Raw genomic sequence first — 12,379 nt, 5'->3', positions numbered from 1 at the left:
TGCCACACAAGAAGATGATTACTAACAACGAAGCTTAGAATTAAGCTTCTGTACATAGTAGCTCGGTGGTATAGATGTCCTTACTATGTGTAGAGTTCTGGGTTCAATAATTCCCAGCATTTACAGCGGGGGCGGGGGCGGGGGCGGAGGGGTCAGTAGTCTGAAAATCGGATGTAGTTTTCAATTTCATTTTTGGTTTTTGTGCAGTTGGACGGAACTCACGCAATCCCACAAATGTCTGTTTCAATGTGAGAACCATCCTTTCTGGAACCACAGCGCTGCAGATGTTACCCTGGAATTCTCCCAGAGGCAAACTTCCAGATTCCAGGCTGCCGTTCCTCAGCTACTATCCAGAGGTGGACCTCGTGGCGCCTGAGCCAACTGGCCTTCAGACCCGTGGCCAAGGGCCGTTTGTATCTATGGCAGACACCTGCATTTTCAGCACCCTGCACAATGCTCGCGCTAAGGACAGGTTAGACAGGGGGTCAGGTGGCCGCGCACCTTGGGGTAGAAAAGGAACCGCGGCTGCCAGAGGACCGTGCTCGCCACCGCGCTCCTCTGCATCTGCAGAGCCTCAGCCCCTGGCTGCCCGCGCGGAGCCCAAAACGCTGTAAATGCTGCCACTCCACCGGCCCAGACAACACCATCGCCAAAAGAAGGGAAAGGACTTTTTCCCTCCAACCGAAGAGTTGTTTCCAGCGTGCCCCTTCCTTCCCCCCCTCTTAAGCCTGCGGGTCACCCAGGCTAGGCGTGCGGGACTGGGGAGGGAGCCACATCCCGGTCCCCGAGGAACCGCGGCCCGCCTGCACCTTAGGCTAGCGCGGCACTCAGCGGCGCAACTGAATCACTGATGAGTCAACCCGCGCCCGTCTCGGAGTTTCCTAAGGGGAGGGGGCGCGGGGAGGCAGGGCTTCCCCGGCGCCGCCCCCCGCGAGGGCAGGACCGCGTGACGGAGGCCGGGGGTGGGGGGCTGGAGGCGGGCGGCGCGGGGCGGAGCGGGCGCGGGGCTGAGAGGCGCGGGCGTGCGCTCAGCCTTTTATAGCGCGCGGGGCAGGGGGCTCCCACAGACTCCGCGCTCCCCAGAGCCCCTTTTGCGCCTTGGGGCCCCTGCAACCCCAACTTCCCAGCCTCCGAGCACCGCGACGAAACCCAAAGGACCTCGCCGCCCTCTCGTGGACATGACGACCCCTGCCTGGCCCCGGCTCCCGCACCTCGAGATCGCTGTGGTTCCGACGCTCCTGCTCGGCTGGGTCCTTGTCCAGGTGGCGGGTGCTGAAGGTGAGTGGCCCTCGTGCCGGGAAGGCCAGGGCGCTCCGCCGGGGGAGGACTCGCGGTGCTGCTGACAGCGGGGTGCGGTGCTTCCTTGAGCGCCCTTGCCCCGCGCTTTACCTAGGGGCGCCCGAATGAGGTAGTTTGCGCTCAGAAGCCTGCTGCTCCTTCCGCTAGAGACCTTTGCTAGGTGCACCCGTTTTGCTGCATAAGCGGATTTTTGGCTCCCGCTTTAGCTTTAAGAAAAGAGCTTTCCAGCGAACTGTGACCTTGAAGGTGATGAGAAGTAGGTCCACGTTTGCATAGGTCCGCGTGCCATCCTCGGCTTGGATGCTGTCTTTCATCTTCTCTTAGTAAAGAGCATCTTGGTGGTCTTTTAGATTGGGTAGAAGCAATCGTATTGCAAAATGTTGCTTGGATTGGACCAGGCACCATACTGTGCATGGCCCTTGCGTCTTTGGTGTTTGGGGTAAGGGCCTTAACGGAGCACATCAGACCCCAAGACTGTGTGACGGGCCACATTGGCCCAGCTTGGTCTCAGTGGGAATTTCAGTACAAAAAAGGACACATTTGACTTTTCTTCACTTGTATGCATTGTAACCCTCTTCATTCATGTGAGATTTACTCTTTTCCCTAACATATTGAAAACCTAGCTAACCTTCCCGGAGTGAGTTGAGCCTGAGTCCTATCCATCCTAGATATCTTGTGGTGTTGATGGCTCTTAGGCTGTCTGTCCTGTCTGCCCTTGTTACCGGGCTTTCCTCAGGAATAACGGCACACAAGGATTTCAGATCCTTGCCTGGTTCCCTGTATTACAAGGATCTAGGAAGTATCTAGGAAATACTTGAAGATTTTTTTCTATTAAAAATTAAATAGCAAAACTTTTGTGACTGAAAACAAAAATGTAAAGTTTATGGTGATGGGAGACTGGTGAGGAGTACACTGTCAGTGCAAAGTCACGGCCTAAAAAGTGCATATAATAACAGCTGTTTCTCTGTTGTTCGAAGGCATTCCAGTTAAGCCATATAATTTAACTTGGAAATCAACTAATTTCAAGACAATCTTGGAGTGGGAACCCAAACCCATCAATAATGTCTACACTGTTCAGATAAGGTAAGCTAGGTCTGAAACACAGAGAAAGAGAGAGAAATAGAAATTTTTCATGTTTCTAGTTTCCTGTGCTGAATACTGATGTCTTTAAAGCTGATTATTGGATAAAATTAGGCAATAACAAAGAAGGGGGCATTTATTTGCTATCCAGTGTCAAGTTCTATCAAGCCTCCAACATTTTTAGACCTTAAATTGGTATAACGTCTTAACTGTTTTGGGAAATGATGGAGAAATTGGTAAGTGGAGTATAAGCCAAGGCAAGGTGAATCCTCATAAGCAGACACTGATAGCATGCTGTAGGATCTGTATAACTAATCTTATTTAAGAACAGACATCCTTTTTCCTTTGCCAAGCTGTCTAGACTGTGAGCTACTTTAAATATGTTAGTCAAGAGGCACAGAGGAATTCCAATATGTGTATTGCCCTTAAGCAGTGTTTGATTCATTAATCTTTGGACCCTGAATTAACATTTAGTTGAGTATGTGATGTCAGAGAAAGCCAAATTCCTGACTCACAGAGTAGTACAGAAAGACCGGAGAACAACTGCATCGTCTATACCTTTGTCTGTCTGGGGTTGCTGTGTTCGGTGCCTCATCTCTGATTGACAGCTCTCCCCAGGAGCCAGTAATTCAGCACATTCTATCTCAGTGTCAAGAATTCGAAACGTGTTTTCCTTGATGGTTTACAACATATTCTTGGCAGCTTTTGGTTTCTGAAATATTCTAGGAGGCTTGCTAGAGATCCTAAGAGATAGAGTACTGGCTGGAGAATTATCTTAACACTAATTGAATAGACAACATAAAAATTTTTCACTGGCAAAAATTATGGTGTTTTGATATTTTATTGTTTCAGTGTGTGTCAAGCCTTTATAGTATTAGGAATGTGACTTACAGGATTAGGGTAGGTCTTTTAGGTGGACATTCTTACTTTTCAAAATGAACTCTATAACTGTTGCCAAACCAACAGGGAAGAGGATTTGTATGTGTGCATACATCCATGTATCACACAAATACATATATATGAGAAAAGTGTTTCCCAAGGTAAACTTCAGGTCTGTATCAAAGAAAATAAATAACTAATTCTAGCATTACAAATAATATATATGTATATATGTATATTGTGTATATATATATCATTGTATATATATGGAAAAAGAGAGATAATAAAGGAATTTCAGAGCCCGATATCATGATTATAATATTGCATTTATGGTCAGACTTGTGAATTCAGTTTCTTCAAGTAGAGAATTGGTAATTAATTTCTTTGATACAGAACTGAAGTTTACTTTCAGAAACACTTTCCTTCTACATAATGAAAATTAGATTTTACGAGGCATGCTTACCTCCTAAATGCATTTGATGACTTTTGTTTGTGTTTGTTTGTTTTGTTTTGAGATAAGGTCTTACTATGTAGTTCTGCCTGGCCTTGAGCTCCCGTTGTAATCCAGGCTGGTCTCAAACTCACAATGATCCTCTTTCCTCAGCCTCCCAACTGCTGGGATTACAGGTGTGAACCACCACACCCAGCTCAAAATATATTTAATGTTGTGTTTCAACAACATATGGAAATACATGTGTGGGTCAAGATTCCTCTGTAAGCCAGGATGACCTCCCCATGCTCTTGTGCTGAACTGAAGGTCCTCAGATCACCTCCTCAGCCCCTGCCTGAGACCAGGTTCTCCTCCCTAACTGTCCTCCAACTTCCTCCAAGGGGTTCTGGGCTGAAAGGATCACAGCAGTCATTTTCTAGATAAAGAAATTTGCTCTGGAAAGTGAGAGATCTACAGTGACCTCACTGTCCGTTAGTGTCTATGTGGAGCTGGAACCACAGTCTCCCTAGTGACCTCTACTGTGATCTCTTCCCATGACTCTGCAAGGCAGATACGAGCCAAAACAGGGAGACAGGAGGAAAGCCTTGGCACCCTGGCCCGTCTGTGGCCTCTTTCCCTCCCTGTTTTCCCTAACCTGTGCCACCCACTGTCCTCACTACCACCACCTCTCATAAATGCATTTTTCCCAATGAAAGTGGATTTCAGCGATGTCTGGGACTTGTTCTTGGCTAAAGCCTTTGCACCAGACCATCACCAGTAATATTGATTCCATGGAATGTTCTATTCTAAAGCCGAATTAATAAAGCTTCCAGAAAACCTGCAATTAAATGAATAATAGTATATATTCTATCGGAAGTCTTTAGTAACTCAAGAGGACTTTTATTTCCAAATCTGAGGGTTTTGCATTACCTACAGGAATGTTGAAGGCTTTTAAAGTACTGATACTGTTAATGACATTCAGAGGCCTTCACTACAGGATTTCCATTTTGTTACCTATTGATACAATTTCACTACTTACAACTTCATGCTAAATTTTGCCATAGAGCTCTTGGTCTTTGCTTCTGCGGTGGAAGGAACCAAGTACAGCTTCTTGCAGAAGTTTGTCCCCACTGCAGAGCCCAGCCACTGAATGATTTGTTTGCTGTAGTAATGGAGGAATCAAGTTCTCATTTGCTTTTGTCATGGAAGAGATAAAATGAAAATGTATGTTGGTCATTCTGGACCACCGTAGCTTCTCTATGTTTATCATAGAAAATTTTTGAAACATAAGAAGTCAAAATATTCCAATGTTAATCTTTGTGAATTTTGGAATAAAGAATGTGCTTACCTAGATCCTTTTAGGCCAGTTATTTAATTCAGAGATGTAAAGAATTGTATTTATAGCTACAGTATTTGACTTCAGACATTGAATGCGTAAGGAGATCCTCACTCTATGATGTATTAATTTATCCTGTAAAGGCAAACAAACATCTCACATGTAGCAGAGCCCTGAAGCTCTGCTGCTTGGCAAGAGAGCACAAGAGCTAGGAACCCTGGTACAAAGATAACATGCTATATTAAGGGCTTTGGTGACAGTGTGGTGTTAGGGAACAGAAAAGGAGAAATTAATGCAGAGCAAGGTAATACAGAGATTCCTGAAGAAAGCAGTATTGGAGCCTCCCCTCGAATGATAGGTTGAACTCTGCCAAGATCATGCTTCAAGCCCAGAGCAATGAGTTTTATCACTTTTCATGGAAGTCATTTCAGATTTTGTTGTCCTGATACTACATGTATTGTAATTCTATAACCTTTGTGAGATGTATTCACATCTCATATTTGCATCTAGTATACAGTATTGTGAGGCAAACAGACACAACTCTTCCACTTTTAGTCACTTGACTTTTTGTTTGTGAGCCTCCAAGTCTGCATGTATTAAAAAAAAATCCAGTAACTTATAAGAGTTATATCAAATGAAATAACTACTGTGTCCAGAATAAACTGGATACAGTGGTGCATGCATGTAATACCAGCTACTTGGGAGGCTAATGTATTCTATATATATAAAACACGATGGAACAAACATAACATAACATAATATAGTAATAGACTGTAAGAAACCGTTCCCTTATCTGTAAAGTCAGGATTGTACTGAGCCTGCTCTTGGTTGCTATGGGAACTCACTTGCGTGCACCTTAAATGCTCAGCATAGCGAGCACCTCCACGGGGTGGGTCGTGGGCACTTTACCTTAGCGCGAGCTACACAGCTGGAAATGATCCATCTTGCTGGATGTAGTTTATAATGTTCCACTTCTCTTTCTTCTTTCCTTTCTGTAGCACTGCATTAGAAGATTGGAAAAGCATATGCTTCTCCATAACAGCCACGGAGTGTGACCTCACCAGTGAGATGGCTCCAAACGTGCAACAGACATACTTGGCAAGGGTCATTTCCCTCTTGCCAAACAGCACCGGTTTTCTTGAGGACGCTGTCTATAGTAATTCCCCAGAGTTTACACCTTACCAGGAGAGTAAGTAACTCAGTTTATAATACTTTCATTTTTGTTTTTCTAAGTTTCTCAGTATCCTTGTGTCTTGTGACCTCTAGGGGCCATTAGTCTAATGTGTATGTCCATACACACACCTTCTTTCCCAGAAACTTCACTCATTCTAGATGTGGTAGGATTTTCACAAAATGTGAACTTTAAAGTTGGTAACAGGTATCATCAAATAACTTTCTCCGCTGGTCTTCCCCCAGGAATGACTGAAATATGTGTAGGGTTTGGACTTACTGAAGCTGGGTCCTCAGTTTTTCCCCATGCCCATCACATCTCTTGAATTTTCTATCCCTCATTAGAGTAAAAATCCCAGTTTAGGATTTTTCCAAAGTGGTCCCCAATCCATAGGGAAGCCCACAGTTTCTCACTGAGCCTGTAATTAGGCTTGCTGACTTTTTCAATCAGCTGAACTTGATTTGAATCCCATGTGCCAGCACCATCCAGTTCTCAGCTTTCCTCCTATGCTGATTCTCAAAATGGGAATAAGCCTTCTGCTCCCCAGCTTTGCCCACCTAAGACCTAATGAGGGAATGCAGAGGATTCCCACCAAGAAGGCAGTTCAGATTTCTTCGTCATGGCTGTGGTTCTGAGCTAGCATTTTAAGTGACCACATGTAGCATATTATTAAGAGAAGAGACTCGGCTTCTATATGCTTATTTTATGTCTGTGCACACATCATTGCATATACTTTGCCCTGTGGCTGGCATATTATGGTAAATGATTGGGCTTAGTTTTGCTATCATTCAACCAAAGCACATAAGACAAAATTGAGTCATCACAGAGATCTAACTATAAAAACCGATTCCTTGATGTACTAAGGACGTTTCCCAGGCTTTCCCACAGCTCTTAAGTTATTCTGCCTAAGATACAGAATCTTGTACAACTGCACTGTTCCATCTAGTGGCCCTTACTTGAACTTTGGCTAATATTGTAAGTGTAAAATGCACATTGGATTTTGAAAAATGTAAAATATTTCAGTTTTTATATACTTATGTGCTAAAATGATAATATTGTAAATATAATTGCCTTAAAGTTTATTAAAGGTAACTTTACCTATTCTTTTTTTTAATGTACCTATAAATAAATTTAACACTTTACCTGAGACCCCTATTATATTCCCATTGAATGACACTGCACTGGAGTCTCAGGATTTAGCTCTAAGGCCACCGCAGCTATTGCTACCCAGAGCTGATTCTGTGCCAGTGTTTTCTGTAAGACATGATGGAGTTGGTAACTGTGGTAACTAAGTAAGGTTTATTCTGGATAGAATTGTGTAGTTACAACCAAGCCCATTTTCCACATTTCAGCAAACCTTGGACAGCCGAAAATTGAGAGTTTTAAACTAGTTGGGACAAAACTGAATGTGACAGTACGCGATACACAGACGTTAGCCAGAAGCAATGGCACTTTCCTAAGCCTTCGGGATATTTTTGGCAAAAATTTACAGTATATGCTTTATTATTGGAGAAGTTCAACTACAGGAAAGGTGAGGTTTTTTTCATTTGATCTTATACCTTGTTTTAAATTATGGATTCTTTACTTTTACAGCCCACTTCTTCCCCAATTCAAACACAGCAGAACAGGGTGGTCGAGCATGTAGTATGGTAGAGTGGGAGGGGGCAGGATCACAGGTCCCGGTTCTGCCCATGGCTGAGCTTCTTTGTGACTTGGGCACAAGAACCCCCTAGGACCACCAGTTTGTTTAGCCAAGGAGGGGGATGAGGTCATCTTTTGAGGTGCTGTCAATTCACATTTCACATCTCTTCCTTGACAATCTAAGAGACAAGACTTAATCTCTTGTCTTTCCTCCCCTGCCTTTCTCCCTCATTTTCCTTTCCTTCCCTTTCTTGTTTTGTGTGAAGCTGTGGATCATTACCCATGCCACACAAATGCTATCACTGACATACATTCCCAGCCCCAAAATCTTACCTTCTGCTTAGTAAGTAAATCTTCCTTCTTTTCCTGTAGATATTTTTAAAGGGGCTGAATTGGGCTGCCCTGCCTAAACTGGATATTTTCACTCTTGGAAAAGGCATCATTAGTAGATATCAGGGGTAATCAATTAGCCAAGTCACTTCTCATTCGTCAGGTGTCAGGTGTATCCGTGTGGACTTTCTTGGAGCCCAGGTTTTTACTTCCACAGTGACTTAGTAAAAAGGAAAAGCATTCACATGGAGCCCAGATGAACAAAGAACTCTCTATCTTTTCACAGAAAACAGCCATGACAAACACTAATGAGTTTTTGATTGATGTGGATAAAGGACAAGATTACTGTTTCTTTGTTCAAGCTGTGATTCCATCCCGAAAAGATAACAAGAAGAGTCCAGAAAGCATCACTGTGTGTACAAGACAAGAGAAAGGAAAATTCAGAGGTATGTGGCCAAACTGTCATTCACCTGGGAGCCTTGGATGCCCCATCTCAGAACCAAGACGCACCTCTTCTGTTAATCCTGTAGGCGGAAACTGCCTTCAGTTTGTTAACATTTGTATTCTGTTAGGATTTGGACCTTTGGGAATGATTCTGTGTTGTTCCCTTGCTTTTAGCAAGTGTTTCCCTAAGTATTTACTACATGCTAAACTCTCTGAAGCCTTGAGCTTACAATATATTTAGGACACAGCTCTGGGACCAAGGATATAGCTCAGTAGCACGTCGGCTGCTGGTAATCACAAGGTCCTGAGTTGGATTCCTGGTACCAAAAAAAAAAAAAAAAAAAAAAAAAAGACCACTTTCCTTGGGCTTTTTTCCTGCTGATGCTCTGATCCTGGGGGAAGTAATTTATGGACCAGCTCATGTGTCCACCACCATGACCTGTTGCCACGCATGGTGTGGAGATACCTCTGGTTTTTGTACATTGCCTGAAGCTGACGGCATGAGTGTCCCTTCTGCCTCACAGCCTCCCTGCAGATTTGAGTGCTCTTGTGGAACCAAAGCCTCGGAGGACAGTCATGGCCCACCTAGCTCCTTGTAAAGACAAAGTTTTAAACTACAGAAACACTTTTAAATAATATTTACTTAAAAAAAAGAAAACTTCTACTAAGCCCCAACCCTATACTAAGCATGAATCTTTGTTAGTGAACAATTTTCAGAATGCATAAAACTTCTATTCTCGTGTCAAATAAAGGAGAAAAGCAAATATAAAAATTAGATAGGCACAAAAAATAGACAATTACGTGTCTTGATCAAAATTATAAAAGAACAAACAATAGAAACTGTTGTGTTAAAAAAAAAACCAAACAAACAAGTAAGAGTGTTCATTCCTCTTGCTGTTGGTGACATTTTTACTTTGGTCCTGCACTCCTCTGGGGCATCCTTATAGCATTCATGTTCAGTGTTTAAAATCCACTCTAGGGGAGAGAAGGGGAAAGAGAAAGAAAAGAAAGAAGGAAGGAAGGAAAGAGGTATTATGTACATGTAACCACTTCCCAAGATAATCGTAATAAGATAATAAAACTTAAAGCAATAAAATTTAAAATTTTAAAAATTAAAAAAATAAAACCCACTCTAATTTTGCCAGCTCTACCTTTGTCTGGTCACTTCCTCCCCTGATTCTTCTTTGTTTGCTGAAATGTATCCTTTGAAAAGTGTTTTAAGGTGTTCTCTACTAAGAAGTTACCATGCTGACCTGCCAGTTACCTTTTCCTCCTCACCTCATCCTGGTAGCATTTTGAATCTCTCTTTATTCCCTTGCCATATATCTTCTGCTAAAATCACTGCCACCAAACTCAACAGCATCTGAAGCCACATTTCCCACAGCTGTTCTTACTTTCAGTATCTTTTCTAGACTGAGGACATCATTAAGTGGCTCATTTGGTGCTTCTAACCATGGTCCATTCCTCTGGAACATACAAGTTTTGACAAATTGTTTCCTGATATAAATGTGGTAGAAAGAGTGAAAGAACTTTGAGATTGTACAAAGGCTAGATGGCGTGCTGTGGAGTCATGTTATCAGTTGTGCCTGTTGGTAAATGGAATCTGAGCTCTCCAAGTTGATATGGTGCCTTTTGCATTTCAGAAATGTTGTTCATCGTGGTACCAGTGATTTTGGTCATCATCGTTGTCATTGCCCTGTTCCTGTTGGTGTGCAAGTGCAGAAAAGCCAAAGCGAGGCAGAGTGGGAAGGAGGGCTCACCAGTGAACATTGCATAAAGGAAGAAGCATAGTTAGAGTTGATTCCTGCACGTGCTGCATTGCACAGTGACCAAGAATGTCTCAGAGAATGTGTGTAAGCCCAAATGGGCATGGTGCATGAAGCCCTTTGGGCTCAGAAAACCTCCTTATATGACCTGTTACTACACTTAGCATTCTGGTTTTGACATCAGCATCACTCACTTTGGAATGTAACAAACGGTACAACCAATTCCATGTTGTTTTAATTTGTAACACTATGGCACATTTTGCACATTATCATGCCTTAGAATGTATATTCTGGGCTCAAAAAGAAACTAGGCCACCAGGGTAAAAACAATTGAACAGATGCCTGAAAATATCCAGGGTAGACTTTGGAAGAACTTTCAAGAGACTGACTTCAAATGATTTTGGAAAGCAAAATGAAAATTGGGTACAAAATTTAAATGTACATCTGTTCTTTTATAATATGGTGTTTAGATTCTTTTTTTTATTTCTAAGAGTACTTTTGTAAGTTCAGAGCAATTGGCAAACTTTTATACTGTGTTAATACAGGGGATATCTATTTTGGGTACCTTTTTAATATGCATTACAGTTTAGCACTTTAACTGACTCAAGTGGTGTTTATTAAACATCTGACAGCTAACTATATTTTTATAAGACTACTAATAACAGAAAGTACATAAAGTTTATGATCTAAGGTACTTAAAGCTTATATGGCTAACATTGTATATATTTATGTAATTTTTTAAAAGGTTTTATATATTGGGATTTTCTATTTATATAGATTCTATTTGTATATATTGAGATAATTTATTCAGTATACTTTTATAGAAATAAAGGTGACTTGGGAAATGAGACTAATTGTGTATGTTTTACTTTCCCTTTATTACGCATGATTGATCTTTGCATAATTAGATCTGCTGTAGTAACAAATGGCCCTAAAATTCTTCATAGCTTCAAAGGATATACCTTTATTCTTTACTTGTGTTGCATTTCGGCAACTACAGACTGGCTGTAACTCCTTGTAATGTCTTCTCATTGCAAGACCAAGAACAAAGAAGTCTCTGTTTGGATCAGGGCAAAAGGAAAATGGGAATGGTGGGAGCATGCAGCTCTAGCTTCAAGCTTTATGCCACCCCTTAAAACTTCTTAAACATACTGGCCCATTGTCACTTCTGTTCACATGCTGCTGACCCCAGCAAGGGATGTGTGGAAGCCTGACATACTCTGCCACTGGAAAGCACCACAAATCCCATAGCAATGGGCTGGGATGCAGCCTCGTAAGAAAGAAATACTGCAATCCAGTGCAGACTTGGTGAGCTTTCTTCCCACAAAGATTAGAGTTGTATATGAATGTTAAAGAAAAAACAGAGTCTTTACATTATTATGCTGAAAGGAAATTAGATAAAAAGATAGTAAAAGAGAAGTGGAATGAGATTTCTAGACTGGCAGTTCTTTGTGGGTCTAGCCCTTTGTTCTGTCTCCAAGATTCTAATGACATGAAGTTCTTAGCGCCTAGCTGGGCCACTTGCACTTCCCGATGTGGAAGACCAGCCTGCTTCCATCTGGATGGCATGCTCACCTGGAACTGGTCCCCCCAAAACGCTGGGCAAGCACAAAAATGACCAAAGACAGTGCACCATTCAGCTGTTCATAAATTTTAAATTTGTTTCTTTACAGAAAATGTGTAAGCATTTCAGCCACACAAAATATGAAGTGTTCAATGTAACACCACGTCCTACAGAAGGATGAGCAAAGCTTTTAAAACTATGTTCCTATAAAAATGGGAGTCTGAAAAAAATGGTAGCCAGTAGGAGACAGTAAAGGGAATGGATCACCAGTTGGTTTATTTAGTCAGTTTTATTTGCCATACTCAGTCTGTGCCAATGCTGGAGAGGCTGAACCTTTAAAAAAAAAAAAAAAAGAAAAGCAGTCTCCTCAAAGACAGCTGCAATAGCCATGACCCTGACTTCTTGTTCATACAGACTTTTTGGGACAAAGGACTTAGAG

The 12,379-nt window shown here is 42.2% G+C and overlaps 1 protein-coding gene across 1 annotated transcript; it reads left to right on the top strand.

The window, feature by feature from the left end:
- The first annotated feature begins 1,063 nt into the window (after positions 1-1,063).
- F3 (coagulation factor III, tissue factor) lies at positions 1,064-11,226 on the top strand. Its single transcript, NM_001172904.1, is given in 6 exon segments — positions 1,064-1,278; positions 2,277-2,382; positions 6,023-6,213; positions 7,548-7,726; positions 8,453-8,612; positions 10,254-11,226. Coding segments are annotated over 6 exon segments (870 nt in total). The 5' UTR covers positions 1,064-1,178; the 3' UTR covers positions 10,388-11,226.
- The last annotated feature ends 1,153 nt before the right edge of the window (positions 11,227-12,379 follow it).

The sequence above is a fragment of the Cavia porcellus genome, unplaced genomic scaffold (assembly GCF_034190915.1).
Source record: "Cavia porcellus strain 051 isolate PalLab524CR breed Dunkin Hartley unplaced genomic scaffold, mCavPor4.1 scaffold_1, whole genome shotgun sequence".
NCBI classification, from domain to species: Eukaryota; Metazoa; Chordata; class Mammalia; order Rodentia; family Caviidae; genus Cavia; species Cavia porcellus.
The sequence above is the reverse complement of the archived record's forward strand: the minus strand, read 5'-3'. Positions and strand labels throughout refer to the sequence as shown.